The sequence below is a fragment of the Symphalangus syndactylus genome, chromosome 24 (assembly GCF_028878055.3).
Source record: "Symphalangus syndactylus isolate Jambi chromosome 24, NHGRI_mSymSyn1-v2.1_pri, whole genome shotgun sequence".
NCBI classification, from domain to species: domain Eukaryota; kingdom Metazoa; phylum Chordata; class Mammalia; order Primates; family Hylobatidae; genus Symphalangus; species Symphalangus syndactylus.
Window position 1 is genome coordinate 58,505,101 of NC_072446.2, and position 26,210 is coordinate 58,531,310.

Consider the following 26,210-nt stretch of genomic DNA (forward strand, 5'->3'; position numbering starts at 1 on the left):
TAGAAGGGATCTGAAAATCCACTTGTTACAGAACTTCATGGGGAAACTGAGCCTGGGAGAGGGCCTGTGGGTGGCAGAACTTGAACCTGGGTTTTCTTACCCTGGGCCTATGCTCTTTCGGGAACACTGTATCTTGAGAGAATCCGTTCTTGGACTCCTGCAGCGTAAGGCCCGGAAATAGGACCTCATTCAGATGAAGCTCATGTTCTCCAAAGCAAAGGGAGAAAGTGCCCTGTGGCTCAGACATCCAGGGCAGCTTGATGGACCATCAGGATTCCCTGCATGGCCTTTGTGTTGGCATTAGACCATAGTCTACTGTACTTTGGCTGGTAAGCATGACATCCATGAGTCCTAGTTGAAGGAAACGCTGTGTTGGGTTTTCCTGGTCTTTACTGATTGCACTTGGTTCTGAGTTATATGCCCATCATGAAGCAGTTCCTTCAGGCTCTGTGTTTTATTTAAAATTCATATTAATTTATTCCCTCCCTTTGCCCCCTTGGAGAAGTTTTGACATTTGGATTGTGGTAGTGGGAACTGAAAATCATTACAGAAATCATGCTTATCCACATCAATAGGCACACACACATACATATACACGCCAGACTGGAGTTTACATTCCAGAGGTGAGTTGATGGCTACCTAAAGCCAGGGGAAAATAATGCAGCAATGGGTTAGTATGTGCAGGCTTGGTTCCATGCCAGCGCGAGGCATAGTCTCTACCTGGCAGTTGAATAATTTCAAAATCAGGTCTTTAACAGGTCAAAGACTAAACAAAACACTAAATAAAACAAGAACGAAATAAAAACAAAACTATCAAAATACAACGACAGAGTCAATTATCCAAATTGTTGAAAACTAAAAATAATTTATGTAAAATAATCAGTTAATTGAAGCCAGTTTTTTCACTTTATGAATATACTTATATGAATATACACATTATCATGAATTCTTTGTAGTGAAATCTCTCTCTCTCTCTCTTATTTTTTTTATATGGAGTCTCGCTCTGTCACCCAGGTTGGAGTTCAGTGGTGCGATCTCGGCTTACTGCAAGCTCCGCCTCCTGGGTTCATGCCATTCTCCTGCCTCAGCCTCCCAAGTAGCTGGGACTACAGGCGCCCGCTACCACATCCTGCTAATTTTTTTGTATTTTTAGTAGAGACAGGGTTTCACCGTGTTAGCCAGGATGGTCTCAATCTCCTGACCTCGTGATCCGCCCGCCTCGGCCTCCTAAAGTGCTGGGATTACAGGCGTGAGCCACCGCGCCCGGAAATCACTTCTCTTTAATATGATATCTAGACTTGTCTTTACAGCATGAAAATTACTCACAATATCAGGTTAATGTGTTGATCCTCAAACATGTTCTTAAGCTATGGAAACTCTTAGATATTTCCAGCAGGAAAGAGCAATAAGAAAATTAGATTTTATTAACAGTTTTATTCTCAAAGCTAATTATACATTTAAAAACTAATTTCTGGCTCTGTTAGGGCAACACACAAAATAAACTACTAAATATAACATCCTGGTGTGAAATGTAAAACTTATGCAGAGATGTTTAGTTTCCTAGATAGAACTTAGCTTCGCAGATGGTTTTAGATCTGGGAATGCGTGTACATTGCACATACTCATAATTGTTCTTCTTTCAGTTCACGACTTTTCCTTCTGAGAACATGGTGGTATGGTTTTCTAGCACCTTTCATGGTTGCAGAATACTTGACTTGAACCCATGGCATGGGCATGCAAGGGCACAGAAAACTGTGCTTTGTGGATTGGGCTCAGTGTTAATTAGGATTGCGTTCAACTATAAATGACATAAACTCCAAACTGACATTGGCCCACTTCAGACCAATTAGGATGGCAACTATAAACAACAACAACAACAACAACAAACAACAACAGAAAATAAGTGTTTGTTAGGATGTGGAGAAATTATGGACTGTTGATGGGACCATAAAATGGTACAGCCATTGTGGAAAACAGTATGGCAGTTCCTCAAAAAATTAAAAAATAGAGTTACCATATGATGCAACAATTCCATTTCTGTGCATATACCCAAAAGAATTGAAAGAGGGTTTTGAATAGCTACTTGTATATACATGTTCATAACAGCACTGTTCACAATAGCTAAAATGTAGAAGCAACCCAAGTGTCCACTGACAAAGGAATACGTAAACAAAATGTGGTAGATACATAGAATATTATACACCCTTAAAAAGGAAGGTAATTCTGACATATGCTACAATATGGTTGAAACTTGAAGACATTATGCTAAGGGAAACAAGCCAGTCACAAAAAGAAAAATATTGTATGATTCTACTTATATAAGGTAGTTGGGCTTGTCAAATTCATAGAGACAGAAAGTACAATGGTGGTTGTCAGGGCTGGAGATGGGGAGAATGGGGAGTTAGTATTTAATGGGTACAGAGTTTCCACTTTGCAAGATGAGGAGTTACAGAGATGGATGTTGGTGGTGATTTCACAGCATTATGAATGTATTTACTATCACAAACTGTATACTTAAAATGGTTAAGATGGTAAATTTTATGTTATGCATATTTTACCACCCCCCCCACCCCCCACACACATACATACAGAAAAAACCAGAAAAAGTGATATTGGCTTATCCAAAATGTCACTGGCTTATCCAAAATGTTTCTCGCTTGAGTAAGGTCTGGTTAAGCAGTTTAGTATGATACTGTACAGTATTTGGGACACAGAAGATTCTGTGTGGCCTTCAGGAAGGCAGCATTCATATTTCTGGCTGCAGGATGGAGGGAGGGATGGAAAATGAGAAGCAAAGGGCACACATACACCATTAGTTACTAAAGGTATCTGAAAACTGCCATGCAGACTTATGCTTCCATCCCATTGGTCAGGACTTAGTCACATGGCCACACCTGGCTGCAAGGAATGCTGGAAAATGTAGTCTCCCTTCTAGGCAGTCCTGTGCTTGCCAAGCATCAAGGGCTCTAACTCCTGAAGACGGCAGGAATGGGCATTTGGGGGTCACCTTATAGGGAACAAGGGGAGGGGTCATTTAGGAAGGAATCTTCTCTCTTTAGGGTTAAAATTCCCCCAGAGGGACGTGCCTCAGTTGTCCCAGCTGAGCAGAAAAGGAGCTGGGGTACTTATGCTCCAATTTGCCTCCTTCAGAGTTTGGGGGCTGCTCCCAGAGGCCCTGACTCCCTGGTACGTCCAGCCTGCCCCACCCACTTGCCCAGAGGAGGCCATCGCTGTGTGGGGAGTGATGCTGCTGGGAGGAGGGCGAAGCGTTGGGAGCATCTGCCTGAGTTTCCTCATCTTTAATGCAGCACTAACAATAACTGCTTTCTTCTAGGGTGATGTAAGGACTAAATGACATAATCCAGAAAAACTGAAAAATTACATGTGTCAGCAAATAAAATAGTGTAGGAAATCCAAGTACGGTCAGGTTAATGGTGGTGTAGATTGTGCAGGGCAGTCTCCCATCTCTGCCACTGCTGCACTTGGGTTATAGATATGCCAGGATATAATTCCCTCATCCTTGGGGTGGCTGGGAATAAGGCTGTAGGGGCTGGGGTTGGGGCCTTCAGGCTGGGAGACTCCCATTCCGCTAACTGCCCCTGGTTACCCCATGCAGTGTGCAAATGTTACCACTTTCTAATTGGGAGGCAATCAGCTAGGAAATGCAGCATTCATTAGCTGCTACTTTAAAATTAAGACCCTCTCCTTAAAGGAGAGGGCATCGTACCCAGGTTGAATTTAATGCTGATTATGTGATCCATGCATATGAAAGCATGGTAGTTACCCAACTCTCGCTTATGTGTCCAATTTGCAGGTATGAAAATGAGTGCGAATGTCAACTCCTGCTAAAAGAAATGCTTGAACGGCTTAACAAGGTGAGCGGAACACATCCTTGGGTTTATGTAGCTTAATTACAGTGTTGAATGGAATGGTGGAAGTGTAGGTTTTACAGGCTTCCTCTTTGTGTTACTTTAGCGGTCACTACTTCTTTTGCAATCACTCTCGCTCGACTTGTTAATTTCAACTGAGTCTTCGTGAGTGAACTCACATACCCAAACACACACCCCTGTCTCATGAGAGAAACACAGACTATGAAGCTTTTTGGTTATGCTAGGTTAGCAAAACCTGCCGGCGTTACAATGACAAGCTGCTGTTTTACTTGTCAGACATACTGATCACCCACACCAAATTTAGGAAGGACCTTGCTTTGGGCAGTGGTTATTTGAACACAGTGATACCTCTGTCCTGTTGGCTAAGAGTTTTGAGATTGCTCCTCCACAGGAGAAGTCTCAAGAGAACAGAGGAAGAAATTTCTACTTCCTCTAGAGTTCCCTCTTATAGCGTGACCAATAGCCCCAGGGGAGATGCCAGGGGTTCTTAGCCACTTGACTTTCCTGCAGGGTTACGTGGAGTTGCTCTTTACAGAACAGTGGTGATTTCCTTCTTGGGATTCTTCATCAACATTCTAACTAACTGATTGGATTTTCTGCTTTTGCTGGGAGAATCCCACCACCAAAAAGCAGAATGATTCTGCACCACCAGGGTTGTACAGAACCAGGGATGGCAGACAGCTTTAAGCATGACCCTTTTCTGATTGTTTTTGAGCTCAAATGACAGAGCAGAACAACCCATGGAGACTATATAGTGGAAGGGCTGCTTGATTAGGGCACATGGGCTGCCCTTCCTCGCCCCTTCCATGCCTACAACTCATCAAAATTGCTGACAAAACCGCAGACTCTTCCCTGCCATGACCAGGTATGCTTTAGGCTTCTTTGCCACATGGAACTCCAGGCAGCCTCTTTGGACAGTCAGGGTTAGCGCCGGATGTTTGCCATCCCTTCACTTTGTCCAGCCTTTGCTGTCTAGGATTACTCTGCTTGTTGAGGGGAAAATCAGAACTAGAATCTAGGGAAACCCAATTTTGCTTTGTCTATGTTACCTGCCCCTCTGGTGTGAGCACGTATGATATATTCAAACCAGGACAGTGTGCAAAAGAGGGTGCAGTTTGTAATTACACAGGTCAGTCAGTGTAGGCTGGGACTCTCAGGCCAGCTAGTAGGACACTTGGGCACCCTAGATAGAAACACAGAGATGACAGTGAGAATGCGCTTCAGGAAGGCCCTGAGGACACACGCTCAATAGTTGGCCTGGAGAACGATGGCCTCGAGCCTGTTGGACATCTGAGCTGGGAGTTGGGCCTTATTAGTGTCTGACATCACTCTACTATTCTGCTGAAACCTGTAGCTCAGCCCCATTCTTCTGTTTGGTGGCAACCTCGGACCAGCCAGAACATGGCCTTCAGACACGGGGACCCAGCACCCTTTACAGCACCCCTCAGGCCCTCCCAGGCCCTCTCCCCAACACTTCCACATGTTGCTTTGTGAGCATCTGTCCTCACTTGTCACTCATGCAGTGCCATCCTGGGTACTCTTCAAGTAAAGGGGAGAAAGAGTGGGGTTCCTCTTTTACCCTTGATGGAAAATGACAGTGAATTTAAAAAACAAGCTTAAACTTTGTTGTTTTTCTCTTTTTACAAAAGCAATCCATATTCTCAGTAGAAAAAATAAGGCAACATAGATAATGAAAAATAAGGAAAAGGCATCACATAATACACCTTCATGTATATTGTGACATAGAGTGTGGACATTTGAAATATCAGCCCTGTAAGAATATTATGAAGGTTCTGGGGAAAGATGCTACCAAGAATGTGGGCGAGGCCAGCACAGGGAATTGGCATGACTGGCCCCTGGGTCCAGGTAAGACAGTACTGCCCACAGGTGAGCTGCAGAGCTCCAGCGAGGAGTGTAGCCTGTGACTAGGAACCTCCTGCTATGGCTGAGCATCTGTGAGACTGTGTGCCAATTGCCTCGTCCCTCTGAGCCTTGGTTTCTTCATCTGTGAAATGGAATCACAATACTCTTCACCCACCATAGGAGTGAAAGTCAATGTGCCTAGTGAGAACTAAATGATGTAATAATGTATATGACTTGCCCATCACCTGGTGATGCTCAATCCCTGATCACTGTTGTTATTACAGAGCACTTGATGTGACAGACACCAGCTTGATTTTCCTCACAGTGTGAGTGCAGAACCCTGGTGAAATGGGAGGCGACTTTAGAAAGTGCATAGAGGAGTGATATTTAATAGTTGTGAATTTTTTATGATTACCTGTTATTTACAGCAGATGACATAAAATATTCCTTTCCAAATCTATGTAAAAATGAGTACATTTAAAGACAAATACAGAGGGAATAAGATGCAGGTAGTCCTTGGATAATAGTAGAAATCATAAACACAGCAGGCAGATGCAGGGAGCTGGGGAGGGCCTTGTGCAAGCCTGTGGAGCCTCAGAACAGCCTGTGGTTATTGGAGGGGGCAGGTTTTATTCTCAGAAATGACCTAGTCCAAATCCTTCTCTGGGCCAGTGAGGAAACTCACCCTTGGTGAGGTCGAATGACTTCAGAGCCTCACAGCCGTGGTGAGTGTAGACAGGAGTTGGGGTCTTTTGTATTTGTGGTTCATTCTCTACCTCCAAAGAATAGTCAGGGAACTGGTGTTACTCAGAGGCCAGACACGAAGCCAGAGAGTTCTCGGCTGTAGGTGGCCCCATGGACCTTGATGTTGGTGTCCTGTCCACACACCCTGGGCCATCCCAGTGGTCACTCAGACACACTGAACACCCTGATCACTGCCTGCATCTTGGACTCTGGGAACATGCATGGCCCACATAAGTATAGTCCAGAAGTGCTGGGTGTTAACACCCCAGGAACAACCTTCAGTTGCTGTGGACCGGGATAGTTGGATAAGTTCCTCACCCCTCATAGCGACGGTTCAGAGCCACGTTCCACATGGTCCCTCAGAGGGACCCCAGCAGGACTGAGCTGTCTACAATGGCAACCTGCTCGTCACACTCCTTCATTGGTTTTGTTCCCTTCTCTGGCTCACTTCCCTCCCTTACCTGTGCTTCCTGGGATCACCTCCCAAATAAGCCACAGGTACCCAGTCTTTGCCTTGGGGTCCACTTCTGGAGAACCCAACTAGTCCCTCAAGGGCAGAGCCAGGTGAACACTGGACCTTTTTGTTCTCTGCTGAGATCATGACATGAAGGAGGCTAAAATTCACATCGCATCAGCTGGTCGTGTGAGTGATTTTGGCCTGCAGGTTTTGGGTATTTTCTTACATCAGATCAATGAGGTTTTAGCTCAGTCTCAGTGGCCATTTCCTTTGGTCTCACTTGTGGAAGGGATTCATCCCTGGGTGTGGCCGTGGGACATCAGTGACCCAGTCTTTGCATCCTACTTGGAAGATATCGCAGTGTATGTGAAAGGACTGATGGCCCCTGCCTTCACAAAACCACCATGCATTTCTTCATGCTGCCCATGTAATCAAGCCTACGGAAAGAGCTCCTGTAGTTTTATCAGCCAGATAAGCTATAGCAGGCCACTTTTTGCTGTGCACTTGGAAGTGAAATAAACTCCTCAACACGTTACCTACAACCTGTGGCCAAAGTTATTCAACTTCTCAGCCTTTTGATGTAGTAGGAATTCCAGGCGACTTTAAAATATTTGGGTTTCCTAACTTCTAGAATTCATGGTCACCAAATATATACACATGAGGTTACTGGTCTGCTGTGATGCCTGATGTGCTTATCTTAAGGAAACTGTAAGCAGCAGACTTTAAAATCTCCCTCTCCTTTTCTCTTTAAAATTCCCAGAATTTTAAAATGATGTGGCTTCTAGTCAAATGCTTTTACTTAAAAACAATTTTAAAAATATTTAAAGGCTGACATATGTGCTTTTTCATGTAATTCATGTGTCTCTTAAACGTGCCTGCGGAAAGCAGCAAGAGGCCAGGGAGTTTAGGGGATAAAATGGTGCAGGCATGAAGCCCTACCTTCAGGACTATACCTTTATATGCCCAAGAATTCCACTAAGCCCGGAAGAGAAGGAGAGGAAACTGGGAAGGAAGAGGAGGAGTCTGGGGGTGGAGAGGCAAGAGGAGCGGGGGAAGAGTCAGGATGAATGCACAGGGAGAGAGAGCAAAGTTGAGGAGACTGAGACAGAGGCAAGAGAGGGTGGAGAGATATAGAACCTGCCCAGTGCCCTCCTTCAGGCCAGCATTAGCACCTGGAAGAACAACCTTAACATTTTTGGAAAGGTTTTTGACATCCAGAGTTGGAGCAAAAGTGTTTTTTAATTAAATTCCAGCTAACTAGAAATCTTAATGAACTTAAATACCCATTCTTTAGCAGTTGGGTTTTTAATGGAGTTTCTGGGATCCCTGTGAATAGGTCAGCAAGGCTGTTATTTTCCCCCTTTTTAATCCCAGCCATTTGAGTTAAAAAGGGCTGATTTTCAATAATGGTCCAAATTCTAGCTATTTCTCCAGCTCCTTTCTAAAAACATGGCTGTACATAGTCTAGATTAGTGGTTCTAAAACTTCGGTGTGCATCAGTGTTACCTGGGGTGGGGGGTGGGGGGCGAGGGCACGTTAAAACCCAGACTCCTGGGCCCCAGCCCCAGAAATTCTAAGCCAGTAGGTCTGGCATCTGCTGGAGTATTTGCATTTCTGATCCATTCCCAGGTGTGATCCAGGGACCACACTTTGAGGACCACTGGTCTAGATCTAGGACGTAGTCAATATCAGAGTTGGAATGTTTTGTAAAATTAGACTATTATCTCAATTCAGAAAAATCTAGATGATTCTGCTGGTGAAGCTTTTGAAAATTCAGCTGACAATATCCACAGCATAATAGAAACACAAGCGTCTACACATTTCTGAGTTCTGGCGCAAACAAAAGAAAACACTTCCAAAACAAATTTTCCTCAGCGTATCAGCAGCTGTACATTCCAGTGGGCCCTACTCACCTTTGGGGATTTTGGGGTCAGCTTATCGGGTGATTATCTTCAAAGCAGGACAGTGTGCTTGCAGAAACATCTGCTTAATCCCTATTTTAAGAATAAATATTGACTGGCCTTTTACTACCACTATGAGCAGTTTTAAAGATTTAACTGATGGGACCCAGTGCTGGTGGCTTTGGCACAATCCTAGGAGGGAGGTGGGAAAGAATGACAGGCACCTCGAAGGATGGAGTCAGGGCTTAGCACTCAGCTCTTGGCTAGTAGAGAGAAGCCCATGGCAGGTTCCAGGCCCGTTATCTTCCACTAACTTCCATTCACGAGCTCAATGACACAATGCATCAGTCTGGCCTCAACCCCGCATACAGGGAGGGAGGCTCTGGACTTCAAGGTGCATTTGGCAGAGCCCTCGTGTTGCATGGAGTTGCTTGAAGGGTCCCTGAGAGACGAGGGCAGCTGAGCAAGGGGGATGCCTGTGGCCCCTTGGCTTTGCTTCAGTATAGTGGCTTCCATGGACTGCTTTGTTCGAAGGATGGCACATGTGGCTTAACAAATATTTGAGGAACAGTGACCCCAGGGTCCCTTCTATTTCTAAAATTTGGAATGTTTGATTCCTTATAAATAATCACACAAAGGGTTCTTGAAGTCCTTTTTCCAGTCATTCAGCTCTGTGGCTCAATCATGGATACATTTTGGGAAGAGTGATTGAGAATTCTGTGCCCCGCCCCATCCTCAGCAGTCTTAAGAAGGGCAGAGGGAAGATAGAACAACATCCACCCAATAGTCCTGCACCTCCGGCCCAGATTTAGCCAGGCCGCTCTGAGAGTGTGGTCCCATCCCCGGGGCTGAGAATCACTCCACAAGGAACCACTGCCTTTGAAGGGAGTGGGGATGCGTCCGGGAACACTGATTTTCCTTCCCATCGTGTGGTCCAGCTGTCAGTCAAGATGGTGGTCATGTGACCCGTGCTGGCCAATCACAGCTCTCCTGAGGGAGGGCTGCAGGGATGAACTGATTCAGAGCTGGGTCACTCTGAGGACAGGTCCTTGACTCCTGCTACTTAGATTCCTGGGACTGCCTTGGTTCCGTCTTGAGGTCTGGCCGGTATTTTACAAATTAACCAGGGTTTTTCTGAATCCTTCACCCTTTTCTGTTGCTGGAAAGATTCAGGCTTCCGTTTCCACTATTTCTCTTATGAAAGAGCTCCACAGGCTTGTGAAATACTTCTGGGTATTTCAGAAGACCAGACACCAGGATCTCCAAGGGGCCTGCCCACTTCCCCTGGGGTAGGAATTCCTTGATTTGCAGGAGTGCATCAGTCAGGGTCTGATCGCCCCGGGCTGGGTAGCGCATGCCTTCTGGAAGAAGAAACGCTGCAGCTGAGTTTTCATTAGACCCTCCCTGACTGTCCCTGGGTCGCAGGATGTGAGGACCCATCATTAAGGGCCCAGAATGGTAACCCCCTGAAGGCAGAGCTCGTTAAAGGTCAATGGCTAATTAATTAAACACATGAATGAGCTCAGAAGCTAAGTCCCTTAGTTAGATTTCATATTCTTATAGTTTGGACAGTTCAGTGTCCCAGATCTGGAAAAATGTGTCCCTTTTTGTAATTTGGTTCATTCTTTTATTTCTGATTTAAAACGAAAAACCCCCAAAACTTCAGACCATGTGTAGATTTATCGAAGGGAGTGGAGCGGTTTTCCCAGGAGCTCTTGCTTCTCCCAGTGGACAGCGGTGCTGGTGGCAGCAGGAGCCTGGTGCCAGGGCCAGGAGTCAGGAGGAGCCTTGGAGAGAGTAGGCAGGAGAGTCCAGGGGCCGGAGTGAGGAATGACTCTGGACACTGGTATCCTTCCCTCTTCTGTCCAGGGTTCCTTACCTGGGGATTCACCCTGGAGCAGAAACCTGGAGGAGCACTGCGGAGGAACAAGATGTTCCATTGCCGAAAATTGCTCCCATACAGCCCTGCCATGCAGTGTGGCAGCCACCAGCCGCATGTGGCTGTGGAGCACCTGCAATGTGGGGAGTTCAAATTGAGATGTGTTATGAGTGTAAAATACACAGCAGTTTCAAAGACCTCATCTGAGAACAAGAATGGAAGATATCTCACTACTAACTTATTGATTACCTGATGACATGATAATATTTTGGGTATACTGTGTAAAATAAATTATTAAAATTAATTTCACCTGTTTCTTTTTATTTTATTTAATGTGGCTACTTCTAGAAAGTTTAAAGTTGGCCAGGCACGGTGGCTCACGCCTGTAATCCCAGCACTTTGGGAGGCCAAGGTGGGTGGGTCACCTGAGGTCAGGAGTTCAAGACCAGCCTGACCAATATGGTGAGACCCCGTTTCTACTAAAAATACAAAAATTAGCTGGGTGTGCACCTGTGGTCCCAGCTACTTGGAAGGCTGAGGCAGGAGGAAACGCAAAAGGAAATGTTTTTTGTTTGTTTGTTTTGTTTTGTTTGTTAGTTCATGTCTTTTATTAACTCATACAGTTACTTGTCTTCTGGTTTGTTGAAGCAGTAAGTCAGACAACATTTGCCACAATAATGTCTGTCAAAGTGGCTTGCCATAAACACTCCAGCACCACATTCATCAGAAGGGCATTCTCGACGAAGGTGACTAATTTTGCCATTCTCATCCACCTTATAGTATTTCAGGATAGCCAGCTTAATCTTCTTTCTCTTGTGCTTATTCTTCTTGGGAGTGGTGTAAGACTTCTTTCTTTTCTTAGCACCACCACGAAGTCTCAACACAAGGTGAAGAGTAGACTCCTTTTGAATGTTGTAGTCAGACAAAGCACATCCATCCTCCAGTTGCTTGCTAGCAAAGATCAGTCTTACTGATCAGGAGGAATTCCTTCCTTATCCTGGGTCTTGGCCTTTATATTTTCTACCGTATCCGAGGGTTCAGCCTTGAGGGTGATGGTCTTCCCTGTGAGAGTTTTCACAAAAATCTGCATTTTGGTGGCAGCTCCACTGCAGATGGCTGATGGAAAAGGAAGGAAATGTTTTAAGATACATTCCTAAGGGTTGCACGTTGACTAATTTGATCTTGTATAACTCTCAAATTCTGTAAGATAAAATCTTCAGTTCTCTTGGGTAGATAAAAGAGCTTCAGAAGTTTGAGCTGGATGAGGGTTGGCCACTCCCCTACCATCTTGCTAATGCTTTAGACCAAATTCACACAGAAAGAGATTTGTTAAATATTAACATTTATTGTGATGCAGACCCCCAAGGTCCATACAATCTTCTCTGTAGGCTCCATGAAGTCTCAGCTCTGGTGTCTTAGGTGCTAAGAGAACACTTTGCATGGAAAGCTCATTCAAGGCAGAGGCTACAATAGAGTCAGAATTTCAGGATCCTTCTTGTCAGCATCAGACAATCAGAAATCTTGCTACACTAGTGGTCTTTCACAAGAGCAATTAAGGAACCAAGTGCCTTTTATTTTTATTTAATTAATTAATTTTTTTTTAGATGGAGCTTTGCTCTTTTTTCCCAGACTGGAATGCAATGGTGTGATCTTGGCTCACTGCAACCTCTGCCTCCCAGGTTCAAGCGATTCTCCTGCCTCAGCCTCCTGAGTAGCTGGGATTACAGGCATGTGCCACCATGCCCGGCTAATTTTGTACTTTTAGTAGAGATGGAGTTTCTCCATGTTGGTCAGGCTGGTCTCGAACTCCTGACCTCAGGTGATCTGCCTGCCTCGGCCTCCCAAAGTGCTGGGATTACAGGCCTGAGCCACCACACCCGGCCCCAAGTGCCTTTCTTAAGAGTATAGTCTCAAGGCCTTGCCAGAACCGAAACCCTAGTAGCACAAGGGCAGGGAGTGTCTCTACATCTCATGGCCAGTCCACATATCGTGACTGTCGTAACTCTGTTCATGCGAGTGTGGAGAGTATCTCTTACATATTTTACTCAGACCACGTGTCCCCCTTGATTAATGAGAGCCCATTGCTAATACTCATTATGTTTATTAGCAAGTCACTAATAAGTCAGTAAAAATTCACTTCCCAAGGCCTCCGGTGTTGGCAGGTGTGCATGGCAGAGGTATCTTGGGAGAGTGGGGAATCCTGATGAACCCAAGTGGTGCTCACCTGTAATATCACACTGAAGATGCCAAAGTATATAAGTCACTTCTGGACATCGTAGCACAATCTTATTAAGAGCATGAATAATTCTTTCATACCTACTTGGTGTATCCAAACAAGATCAGTGTGGTAAGAGCCAGTGAATTATCAGAAAGTTTCCTGAGAAAATTCAACCTTTTGTGATCAATGTAGTTTCCAGCCTTAGAGAAACAAACAAATGCTATTCACAAAACAGTCATTCTAAAAAATGCATTTTTGTATGAAAGATGCGTCTTCTCAAGGTAAATGTTAACAGTCCTTGGGAGAAAACTGCTAGAATACAGATTTCAGGATTTAAGGGAAAACAATTTCTTTCAGTCTTAGAAACCCAACTCACTGATGATGAGATATAGAACAAATACAGACATTACTTAAATATTAACTTTATTTGGTATGTAAATATACCTAGCGCTCTGATCTTTCTAGATCAAGGTTACTTAACCCTGGCCGTATTGACCCTTTAGGCAGGAGAATTCCTTGTGTGCAGGGTTGTGGGGGGATGCTGTCCTGTGTATTGTAGGGTATTTAGCAGCATCCCTGGCCTCTACCCACTAGTTGCCAATAGAAGGACCCTACCACTAAAGTGGTGACAACTAAAAATGTCTCTAGACACTGTCAAATGTCCCCTTGGGGGCAAAATCAACCTCTTTTGAGAACTGCTCTTCTAGAACAGGTTCAATGGGCTAAGCCATTGCCTTGCTAGAATGCATAATCTCAGACCCCTCCCAGACCTACTGAACCACAGTCTGCATTTCAGTAAGCTCCCAGGTAGTCTGTGTGCTCATATACCTGGCCAGCTTTACCCCTTATGCTCCATGGTGCCTGTGGCCAGGGATATGTGGCTCTCATTGCAGGAAGCTGATGAAGCCTTGCTGCATAACCTACGCCTTCAGCTGGAAGCCCAATTTCTGCAAGATGATATCAGTGCGGCAAAGGACAGGCACAAGAAGGTAACCATGACCCCTTGAAGCCCTTCCTCTAGAAAACCCAGTTTGGGTTTGATCAGGTAAGCCCAGGGCACTGTGGCTGAAAACAGATTGCTAGAGTGGCATACCTTTGTGCATGTTCCCTCAACCAAATAGGGGTGAATTGGTCACTGGACAGTGCTTAATGAGCCAGACATGCTTTGAAGAGTGGGCAGTAGTGGGTGTGTTTTGAGGGCCCTGGTGTTGGGAACTAGTATCTATATTGTACAGTATAATTTACAAAGTGATTTTATATAGATCTGTCTTCATTAAGCTACAGTCCATCAACTGTTTCTGCTCAGAAAATACATTAGAAAGTCTTGTTTTTAGCTCTGCTTCTGAGCCCGTTAACTGCAGCAACATATTACTCAGGAGCTTCCTCTCCTGCAGTGCTCAGACTCCCCCAGCCTCCAACAGTTCCTCACAGGCCTGCTTCTGGGGGGCCCTGGCATAATTGAAAGATCAGATCCTGAAGCTGTTTGACCATGGGTGAGTGGCCTAACCTCTCTGAGCTGCTTTTTCATCTTCAAAATGCAAATGCTGGCTCTCCTTCCCAGCAGTGGTGTGGGTGAAGTACTGTAGCCGACCCATGGGTGCCTCAGGGCTTCCCTCTCCAGAGGCTCTGGCCTCCTCCCACTGCCATCCCTGCAGCTTTGCCTGAGGACTTTCTCCAAGCAGCTGGAGGCTGCTCCGCCTGTAGTGGGGTGTTGGGGAACTTCTGTCCCCAGGAGCAGGGAGCAGCCTCAACCAGAACTGATGGGAGTTGGTGTATAAACACCCCAGCTCCCTCTCGCCTTTGTAGACCAACTCTGAGGCTTTTGTTCTGCACTGGCACCCAGAGATACTCACCAGGATTGAGCTCCAGGTGCCCACAGTGGTGATCCATTGGTAATAGCCCTCGCTGACTGCCCTCCCTTCCTCCCTCACTTTCCCACTCCACCCGTCATGTTTCCTGGCATCATTGCCCAGTCAACTGTTTGCACTCAGATCCCTCTCTCAGGGTCTGCTTCTGGGGAAACTCAAACTAAGGCAATGTGCTAACATGCATACAACCTGGAGCTTGGCAAGTGCTCAGTGAACCTCCAGTTCCCTTCCCACCTCAGTGTGTACCTGCATCAGTACACCAGGCCTGTCTGCTCCAATCAGGGTCCCTCCAACTTTCCATCAGGCCCAGCCATTTCCTCCTCCCCACCTACCTCCTTGCTTCTGCTCTACTTGATGGAATCCTGGGAACAGTGCCTGGGCCAGTTTTGAAGCAGCTCAAAGAATTCTTCCAGGCCATTTAGGATGATGATGATGGTGATGACAGTGATGATGATAGCTCACACTGTGAGGCTTCCCTGCAGTATCTCACTGGATCCCAAGAGCAGCCTTGTGAAATAGTGCTCAGGTCAGGCAGGCTCCCTCTAAGCAGAGCTCTAGGTAGTGATTTTTTGTCACTGATGTCTTAGTGGAGGGCTCTGAGGAGGAGGGGAGGAAAAGGGCAAGACAGGGCAGGGAGCAGAGCAAGGATATGTCCTCAGCCGGAGTCCAGCTGTGGGACTGATCCCACAGGAAGCTCGGGAGTGTGAATGTGAATTACACCACAGCCGGGTCCCTCAAGGAGTCGAGAGAGTTGGTCTTTTGTACTCCTGTGCTGTCAGTCATTGGCCTCGGTTGGGGATGAGGCAGGGCCTGGTAGCTTCCTGGACAAGATGACCATTTGTTGGCCAAGGGCTGCTTTCTGGAGAGGGCCGTGTTATCTGTTGTTACTCACAGAGCTGGGGATGGGCACTGGCCGGTAAAGGGGATCAGGCATCCCTACAGATAGTTATCCCAGTTTTATAGAAGATCTTGCATTTTAGGAGGTTTAAATAGCTTGCCTGAGGTCACACATAGCCAGTAAGTCTTTTAGTCCAGGCCTGATTGACCAAAGCCCATTCTTTGAAACACTGCTGGTGTTGGAAAGGGTCCTTTGTGCCCTCCAGGGCCTTTTAACTTATTTATTTTTGACACAGGGTCTCATTCTGTCACTCAGGCTGGCGTACAGTGGGGTGATCACAGCTTGCTGCAGCCTCCACCCACCCCCAGGTTCAAGTGATCCTTCTACCTCAGCCTCCTAAGTAGCTGGGACCACAGGTGCACACCACGACACACAGCTAATTTTAAAACTTTTTGTAGAAATGGGGACTTAGTATGTTTCCCAGGCTGGTCTGCAACTCCTGGGCTCAAGCAATCCACCTGCCTTGGCCTCCCAAAGTGCTGGGATTACAGGTGTGAGCCACCATGTCTGGTGAGGGCTGGTTTTTTCCTCTTTTTTTTTTTTGTGCCTCCACCACCCAGGGCTTTGTGAAGACCAATGCACCAACGTAACTGAAGAGAAACGGTGAAATAAAGCAAGTCTTAGTTTATTCATCTGCCCCATTGTTCTTATAAAGATAAAGGAGACTGAGGGGCCAGGAATGAGCATGGTGCACATGTGGGCAGGCCCACCCATGGCAGCAAATGCATCAGTCTCTTCTTCCTCCTGAACCTGGTCATGGTCTATACTGTCTGTGATGAGGGAGCATGTGGAAGTGTCCATTCCTGTGCTCATCTAGTACTAGAAGGAAAACCCAGTGCAGCTCAACTTATAATGAGAATGCTTTCCCTCCCCCAACAGAATCTTCTGGAAGTTCAGACCTATATCAGCATCCTGCAGCAGATCATCCACACCGCTCCTCCAGCATCCATTGTGACGAGTGGGATGAGGGAGGTAAGAATTGGAGCAGGAAAAGGCAAACCAGCCCTGGAGGAAAGCCATACCTGGAGACTCCCAGGGAAGGGCTCACAGGTTGGACTGTGAGGGTGGCCACCAGGGTCCACTCCCCACTCTTGCCTTGTATCCTTATCTGAAGTTTGTTCTTCTGATATTTTACTTGTACTGTAAATGCCAATATTTAGACACGTGAGGATGTAAACCGTGTCCTTGACCGTTTTCTTCGGTATTTTCTCTTGAGAATTATGAGCTGTTCTTCCTTGCATACTTTATAAGAAATGACCAAGCTGCTTTCCAAAGCGATGTGCCATTGTTGCATCTCCACCCACAACGCGTGAGGGTTTCTGTGGCTCCCTGTCCTTGCCAGCACTTGGTATGTCAGCTTCTTAGTGTGTCTTCGCTCTTCTAATGGTGGTGGTTTTAATTTGCATCCCCTAATGACTAAGGAAGCTGAGCATCCTTTTGTGCACTCATCTGCCATCCAGATAGCTTCTTTGTGCAAGTATCTGCTCAAGCCTCTTGCCCATTTAAAAAATTGGTTTGTTTCCTTATTCTCCCTATCAATCTGATAATGAATTTCAAATACAGAGAATCTCAGGTAATTAGTGAATATATTTTCAAGACGGAGCTCTGCTAATGATTATGTGAGCCTGTGGCGTGGAAACTAGTGGGAAAGGATAGAGATTGTTGAAGCCGATTTGTAAAAACTAAAGATTTGGATATGAAAAATTATTTCCGATATTATGTTCCAAATTCCTTCTTCATTTAGCTCTCTAGCTGCTCAACAGGATAGTAATGTTTTTTCCTAATATGCTTTATGGAGTTTTGTGATGCATAGCATGATACATATATATATAGACTGGTGCCGAGTGAGGTGGCTCATGCTTGTAATCCCAGCTACTCAGGATGCTGAGGTGGGAGGATCATTTGAGGCTAGGAGTTTAATACCAGCTTGAACAACATAGCAAGACCCCGTCTCTAAACAAACAAAGAAACAAGAAACAAACAAACCCCACAAACACTGGAAATGATGCAAATTAAAATAAAAATGTTACAGTGTCCCTTCTCCAGAGGTTGTGGTAGGCTAGTACAAGGTTTGGTGGATTGGTCAAGAGAGAAGGTTCTGGGTCTTTTTGCAAGGATGACCTAGGATGGTGTCTCTCAACCCTGGTGACACTTATAATTGCCTAGATGTGTGCTCAGGCCATGCTCTGAGTCAATGAATGGGCTGCCCAGGAGGTGGGGCTTGCCCAGGACCAGCATGCAGACAATCTGCTGCAGAACCCATGGGCTGGGGTCACTGGCTGCCTGAACTTTTTCATCTGAATTATTTTATACAAAGCTAAAGAAATCCCCAAATTTGCTTTAGAAGACACTTTTAAACCCTACAAAGTATCATCTAAGAGACAGGAAAGTTACTTTTTTTGGCATTCATGAGGATAGTCTTGTCCGAATTGCCCACCAGTTACCATTTCAGGACCCTGTTCTCCTTAGTGGATGTAACTGAGGTTGCTACAAAGGCCTAAAAAAGCTTTTCCTGAAGCCTTAATTTTCTTTCCTAGAGATTCCTTTCCAGAGATGTTACTTTTATTTTTCAAACCCAACTCTATCTCAAAGGTGTTTTACATCCGAGCATACCTTTTGAATTGTATCATCTATTCCCTTGTAATAAGACCCTTCTAAGTCATAAGTATACAGACACTAAACTGACTTTGATGTCATCCATCAGCATCATCTGGGCTTGTGAGACGTGCAGAGTGTCCAGTCCAGCCTCAGACTCACTGAGGCAGAATCTGCATCTTAGCCAGATCTGCAGGGATTCGTGTGCATGCTCAGGATGGAGAAGCACCGATTGAGAAAGCATCACATCTTTATGAGTCTTAGCTTAGCAATTCTACAATCGAGTTAGACAGTCACTTTCCTGTATGTCTGTGTCATTGCTGCAGCCACTTTGTAAGGTGTTTGAAGCAGAGTCTGCCTTCCATGCAGCCTCTGGACACAGAAACCCTCGGTGTAGACTTGGTGTTTGATTTTGTGTGGCTTCGAGTCAATGTGCTCTGTGTCAGAATGCATGGCTCTTGAGCAGTCAGGTCTTTGTGAAACAATTTGAATATTTTTGAGTAGATGTGGAAAGGCAGGTCAGGAGAGAAGCACCTGCTTGGCAGAGTGTGGAGAGGTCGGAGGATTTCCTTCCAGCCATTCCCTGAAGCATCACTTCCCTTTCACCCACTGGGGCTGATGGCTCCTGCTTTGTGCTGCGCTGACATCCGAGCACAGCGTGTGGCTTGCGGCTCCAACCAACCTTCATTTTCTTAGAGAGTGTGCATTCCAGGTTTTCCTTTTCACAGAAGGGAAAACAGAGGTTTTGAGAGTCAAATGCCTTTTCTAGAGTCTCTTAGTAGGTTCATGGCACAGCCAGGTCTAAGCTCTGGTCTCCTGGTACTCGGTCCCGGCGTTTCACACTCCCAAGGAGGTTCAGACTTTGAAGACAAAGCAAAAGGCATTGATGGCTGCGCCGTGGGCCTGGCTTAGTCTTCTCAGGCTACTATAACAGGACACTATAGATGGGAGGGCTGACAGGCAGACATTTACTTCTCACTGTCCTGGGTGCTGGAAGTCCAAGATCAAGGTGCCAGCAGAATTGGTGTCTGGCGAGGGCTCTCTTTCTGGCTTGAAGACGGCTGCCTTCTTGCTGTGTCTCACATGACAGACAGACAGGGGCTGGGGGTGGGGGCTCTGGGTTCTCTTCTTGTTCTTACAAAGACCCTAATCACATCATGGGGCCCCCCATCCTCATGACCTCATCTAACCCTAACACCTTCCAAAGGTCCCACCTCCTAAAACCTTCATCTTGGGAGTTAGTTAGGGCTTCAACACAGAATTCAGGGGGACATGGATATTCCATCCATACCGAGGCCCCACACCTTCTCTGCCCTTTTCCTCTCTGCATGTCCTGTGAGTCTGACTCTGGCCTTCTCTGTGCAGGAGAAGCTCCTGACGGAGCGGGAGGTGGCCGCCCTGCGGAGTCAGCTGGAGGAGGGCCGGGAGGTGCTGTCCCACCTGCAGGCACAGAGAGTGGAGCTGCAGTCCCAGGTATGCTCGAGTCTGCCATATGTGCATTGGGGCTTCCCACATGTTTTATGGAGGTGTTACACGCAGGCACATGCATGCAGCTTGAGGAGCTGTCACACACTGAACATATCCTATATTCCTGGCAGAAACGGGGTTTTCTGAGTGGGTGACCAAGTGCTCTGCTCTGCCCTGGACTGAGGAGTTTTCCAGGACACAAAGAGAGTCCTGAGCCAGAGGACATAGGCGCCACGCTCATTCCTGGCCCCTCAGAGGTGCCCCTTGGGACTCCTTCGAGTCATGCCCTCCCCACCGAGGCTTAGGCTTAGGCTGCCCCAGTGTCTACATCATGCATTCATTTTGCCCAGGTCAGGCTTCGTAAGAATAAGAAGAAATGGACACCATAGGGATTTTTATCCTCCACTTGTTCAAATCTGTGCTTCTGTTTTTCTTCTCATGGTAACAGTTCTCCTTCGGAATTTGATTACAACCGGGAAAGAGTGGTTGTTATCAGTGTTTGCTTCTAGTTAGAAACATGTTGGTGGAAAGCTCACATTTCTACCCCCACCCCTTTTGGGTGAAGCTTAATTTGAAAACAAAACAGAAAAGCCCCACGCTGTCCTGTGGCCTGTGCCTTCTTGGCTACTTCCCAGCTCATCTTCCTTTGTTCCTTCCAGTTCTGTCTCTTTCTCATTACCTTACAGCAGGTCATTCCACAGGGACGGTTGAGTTAAAATGCTGCACCTTTGTATGGCTCTCTAACCACATTTCCCAAACCAAAAAGTAAGTTGACATTTGGTTTGACAAGTACACATGGGGACAAGAGAGCAAAACGTGTAAAAATCGGACATTTCAGAAAGCCTGGACCATTTGGATGTTATGTGTTACTCTGTCTAAAAATGTGAAGCCACAACTAGATGTAGCGCTTTTTATTGATTTCCAGTGCCCCCATGTCTGCTCAGGATTTCATTTTGGGACCTTGGAGTTCACATCCTAATTCCCATCCCGGCATGCACCACACAAAACTCACAGTGCAGCAGCTCTCAGGGGCTGCTGGAAAGCAAACCCAGGTCTGTGGTGGTCCCCTGAGCTGATGATCGATCGCAGCAGGAGAAACCAGCTGAGGCCCTTAAAACTCCTCCTCCTTGCGAGACAAACCCTGGCTCAGGGACCATGTGCCTCATCCTGGTGACTGGGGCCTGTGTGGTTTCTTCTGAGGCTCTGACAGGATAGAATAAGGGTTGTATGTGTTTGTGTATGTGGGATGTGTGTGTGTGATATACATGGTATGTGTGATATATGTGGGATGTGTATGTGAAGTATGTGTGGTATGTGTGTGTCATGTGTATGTGTGTGTGTGCTGTGTATGTGAATAGGGACATGGATATAAGCCCAGTTGTGGTCCTAGAGACCAGCGTTTCCCAAATGGCTAGTGACAACTCATTTTTGGATGTAAAATGAACTCAGTAGAATTGACTGGCATGTAAAAGGAAGTCAACAAAATGCTAGACTAAAATATAATAAGAAAAACAGAATGTACGGCAAGCGAAAGGGAGGATTTGTTTTGTGAAGCCCTTGTTTTATCTCTCTATATCCATATGGATATGCTGAAATACACACACACACACACACACACACACACACACACATCTATCTGATGTGTATGGCTGGCAGTGAGAAATGTGGTTTTTCCTGGGGCGGTGGTGATAAAGTTGAAAACCACTGCCATAGAGATACTGAGAAAGATGAAGGAGCCCAGCCTAGATGGCAAATTCCAGTTCCAGGACAAAAAGAATGTTCCTCTCTTTATGTACAGGTATGTATTTGTTGAATATCAAAATAAGAAATTTCACAACAGATTAACCTGGTTTCTGAGAACATGAAATGAAACCTCTGTTTGGCTGCCTGTTTCTAACCTGAGTGGCTGCAGGAGGACCTCCTGGCTTTTCCCTGATGCCCTCATCTCTAAAGCAGGGTCTCAAACACCTCTTCTGTGCTGCCTCCTCCACTCCCACCCTTGGCAGTCTGATGGAGGCCCCTTCTCAGAAAAATGATGGTAAAGGCATAAAATAAAGTACAGATAATTTAAAGGAAACCAGGCTGGGTGTGGTGGCTCACGCCTGTAATGCCAGCACTTTGGGAGGCCAAGGTGAGTGGATTGCTTGAGTCCAGGAATTTGAGACCAGCCTGGGCCATATGACGAAACCCCACCTCTACAAAAAATACAAAAATTAGCTGGGCGTGGTGGTGCATACCTGTGGTTCCAGCTCCTCAGGAAGCTGACATGGGAGGACTGCCTGAGCCTGGGGAGGTTGAGGCTGCAGTGAGCTGAGATTGAGCCACTGCACTCCAGCCTGGGCAACAGAATGAGACCCCGTTTCCAAAAAAAAAAAAGAAACTAATTATATTAAAACAGTTATCAAAATATTACTGAATCATTTTAAATAAAATGACAGATGTGCTTATACTCACTCAGTAACAAGCTGTAGCATGGAGCTGATGACACATGGCTGTGTCCATTTTCTGTTGCTGCCTTGATGAGTCACCACTAGCAGGGGCTTTGAACAGCACCCGTGTCATTGCAGTTGTGTAGGTGGGAAGTCTGGGTGGGTCCTATCAGTTTCTCTGCTCTGGGTTTCAAAAGGTAGAAAGAAGGATGTTGGCCAGCCTGGGCCTTTGTCCAGAGGTTGTTAGGGGAGAATTTGCTTCCAGTCTGATTCAAGTTCTTGGCAGGAGTGAGGACCCTGTTTCTTTGCCGCTGCTGGCCAGGAGTGGCTGTCAGGGCTGCCCATGCTCCTTGGCTTCAGGCCCCTCCACGTTCAGAGCCGGCAGCGAACTCTGAACCCTCTTCCTGTGTCTCATCTCGTTGACTTGGACTTATGCGTTTCTCTGACTTCTGTTTTTAGGGGATAATCTTGAATAAACTCCTTTCCTTAAAAAAGGGTAACCGGTTAAGAACTTTAATTATATCTGCAAAGTCCCTTTTTGCCATGTAACATATTCAAGGGTATAGCACCAAGGGGAAAAGGTCATGGGGGCCAAAATTCTGCCTCCTTAGCTCTGATGAAAACCCAGATGTGGCTGGGCACGCCCAGGAGCTCCTGACTTAGTGGGTCTGGGGTGTGGCCTGGGATGCTGCATGTTCCGGTGTCCCGGTGATGGTGCTGCTGCCGGTCCAGGAGCCACACTGAGAACCACAGGGTAGGGGCGGGTCCCAGGGAGGGAGCGAATGTTCCACCCGGTCCCCCCTATGTCCCAGGCTTGGGCCTTATTTCAAATATTTGTGGCTGGGTTTTTGCTGGTTTTAAAGGTTTTAGTGGCTTCCCAATGTAGCAGCTAAGCTAGAGCTGAAGGAAGATGTGGCCGCACACCTCTGGGCAGGGCCCGCACTGTGGCCGAACTCGGTGGAGGGCGGGCCAAGGGAGAGCATCTGGTAGCCCCAGGGCCGTGGCAGCGGGTTCCCCCTATGGTTAGGGCGTCCGAAGCTTCCCGAACTCTCCACAGCAGGGGTCCTCAGGGTGAGGTGCCCGTCCCAGCAGCCGGGGCACCACCTGGGAACTTGTCAGAAATGCAAATTCACAGGCACCCCAGACCACTGACCCAGGAGCTCTGGGGCGGGCCGGTGCGCCTTGTTTTCACAAGCCCTCCACGTGGCTCTGCGGGCTCAGTCTGGGAGACGCTGGGCGGAGGATGGGACAATAGTGCCTGGGCTTGGAGCTGGAAGCCTCTCCTTCAAATAAGTGCACATATACCCGTAAGAGCCCTGGAGGAAGCACTTCGGACAGGTGGAGAGGAAAGGACAGGTAATTTTAGTTCCCTAAATTGCATGAACTGAGAGTTTCTGTGACAGGGAAGTAAAGAAAGTCACTTTTTAAAATTGCAAAGTGGGAACCGCCCATGTCTCATTTCTCATTAAAGTCACTTAGCACCATCTAGTGGTTTAGTTTGTGTAAGACAGTATGTAATGAGTTGTTTTTTTTTTTTTAAGGGGGGAAAAAAAAAAAGACCTTGCACCTAAAGTTGTCTGGGGTCCTAAGGACTGAGGTGGGAGCTCGCCCCTCCAGATGGGGCTCGCGTCAGGCTCCTGCCTGTGTCCTGCCCTCAGCAGCTCACAGCCCAGTGGGGAGACAGATATAAACCAGGCAATCTAACGGTCCAGGCAGAAATAGCAGTCACCTGGCTCTGGATAAAGTTCAGGTTGCCGCATGGCCCCACCCTTGGAGGAACCCTGGGCCAACCTCTCTTTGTCTCCTGACACCTCCTGCAGTTTCTGGGGCCTCCCCTTTGTTCATTCCTTCTCTCCTTTCTGGAAGTCCCTTTCCTTCCTCGGTTCCCAGGACTGGTCCTGCCTCCTCTGGAAGCCTCTTTCTCCCTCCGAGATGCCCTGGGCGTGCCTCCTCTGCTAGACTTTGGCCTTCTAGAGGAGGGTCTGTGTCTCCTTCTCCTTGGCCAGGCTGGTGCTGGGTGGCAGTGGATGCCGTGCCACAGTGGCTCTCGTCACAGGCATCTCCATTCGTGTTGAGCTCCTGAGACAGGAGCTCTTACTGGTTTTCCTGAACACCCTTCCTTCTGATCAAAGATTTAAATTATGGAGCTATAAAAACCACGTCGATATAGACATCAGTCCAGTTTTATAAACCAAGTCATCACTTCACTGGACTCAGCAGAATCCCGTAGAGCATCTGCGACCAGTGCGGGGTTGGAGGGCTCAGGGCCTCATGGTCCTGTGGGGGATGGGGGCTGTGGGGGCGCCCAGGACAGGAGCTCCTCCCGCAGTGCTGCAGCAGAGGATCTCCAGCCTTTAAAACATGCAGCCTTCTTCAAACAAACACAAATGCACACCCAAGAAAACACCCCATCCCTCCACCCCCTACCACTACCACAAAAACAACAATCACCACTTCATGAGACATAAAAAGATTGCACTCCACTTGTAGGGTAGAAAGATCACAGGTGACTTTCCTGGGCTCTCATTTCCCATTTTGTGACGCTTTGTGATTCTATTTACAGTTTAAAACTTTGCTAATTGAAAACCTGCAAGGAGAGGTCTCTGCATAGCTCACACTGACTTTCCCATGTCTTCAGAGAGAACAGGCTGGTGTTGGCCTGTTGCTGTGTGGGAATGGGGAGTTTGCAGGGGCCCTGGAGAGAGAGTGTGTGTGTGCGCGTGCACGTGTGTGCTTGCATATTGTTGCCTGCAGCAGGGAGGAGGCTGAGGTGCGGGGCAAGGGTGGCCTGGCTCTGGGAGGTGTTTCAGACCTTGTACAGGTAGATTCAAATCCTGCTGTGGTATTTATGGGCAAGCCACTTTGCCAGTGTGCCTCAGTTTCCTCATCTGTAAAGTGGAAAGAATGACAGCCCTTCCCTGATAAGGCTGACCCAGCTTAGGACTTATCAGCATGAGCCACTACCCCCACTCTGGGCTGGGGAACCCACACCCAAAAGGGACGGCCACCCTAGAGCTCCTGGGTCAGTGATCTGGGGTACATTCTCTTCATATGTAATTTTTTCTTTTACTCTTTATTATGGAAGATTTCAAACATAGAAAAGTGAGAGATTATAGGTGCTATGGCTCACGCCTGTAATCCCAGTACTTTGGGAGGCCAAGGTGGGAGGATCACTTCAGCCCAGAAGTTCAAGACCAGCCTAGGCAACATAATTAGACCTTGTCTCTACAAATTTTTTTTTTTTAAATTGGCTGGATATGGTGGCATTCACCTGTAATCTCAGCTACTGAGGAGACAAAGGTGTGGGGATTGCTTGAGCCCAGGATGTGAAGGCTTCAGTGAGCCCTGATGGCAGCACTGCGCTCCAGCCTGGGCAATAGAGTGAGACCCTGTCTCAAAAAATAAAAGTGAGAATAGTCTGTCTCATGAGCCCTCTCGCCCCATCCCCCAACACATGGCCCCTCTATGTTCTCTACAGCCCCACACACTTCCCTCACCATGTAATTCCAATGCTTCTTTGAGATTTGGGCCTCAAAGTGGTCTTTTAAATCCCCATATTCCTTGGAAGTGTTTCTTAGAGTGTCTGAACACTCTGGTGTGGGTGAGATTTGGCTGCACCAGACGTTAGTGTGTCTGACATGTATTTGCTATTACAGGTGACTGTTTGAATCCAGATTTCTTGGGAGAAACAGAAACTGGATCACACTAGCTGAAACAGGAAGGGGACTCTTGTCTTGTTCAGAAGTAATTTTAGATTTTTGAAAAGTTGCAAAAACAGCACAGTAGTTTCCACTACATACCCCTCACCCAGCTTCCACAAAACCACGGGCCAATGATAAAAACCTGGAAATTAACAATGATCTTGTCCTATTAAGAGAGAGCGCTAAAATCTCACCAGTTGCTCCACTCATGTGTTTTCCTGGTCTAGATCCTACTCACATTTAGGTGTCATGTCTTGTTTGTCTCCCCCAGACTGGGATGGTCCCCAGTCGTTCTCTGTC

The 26,210-nt window shown here is 46.8% G+C and overlaps 1 protein-coding gene and 1 pseudogene across 3 annotated transcripts in view; one reads left to right on the forward strand and one right to left on the reverse strand.

Annotated features, from left to right (window-relative positions):
* The window catches only part of BFSP1 (beaded filament structural protein 1), a 66,291-nt gene that overhangs the window by 31,839 nt on the left and 8,242 nt on the right, over nucleotides 1-26,210 (forward strand). For 2 of the 3 annotated variants that reach the window (XM_063633942.1, XM_055266722.2), the window contains exons 2-5: nucleotides 3,815-3,875; nucleotides 13,846-13,941; nucleotides 16,598-16,690; nucleotides 19,679-19,786. In XM_063633942.1, coding sequence (XP_063490012.1) covers nucleotides 3,855-3,875; nucleotides 13,846-13,941; nucleotides 16,598-16,690; nucleotides 19,679-19,786 — 318 coding nt within the window. In that variant the 5' untranslated portion in view covers nucleotides 3,815-3,854. The remainder of the gene's footprint in view (nucleotides 1-3,814; nucleotides 3,876-13,845; nucleotides 13,942-16,597; nucleotides 16,691-19,678; nucleotides 19,787-26,210) is intronic. The other variant, XM_063633941.1, reaches the window with a different exon arrangement.
* On the reverse strand, nucleotides 11,305-11,824 carry LOC129474873 (ubiquitin-ribosomal protein eS31 fusion protein-like; annotated as a pseudogene).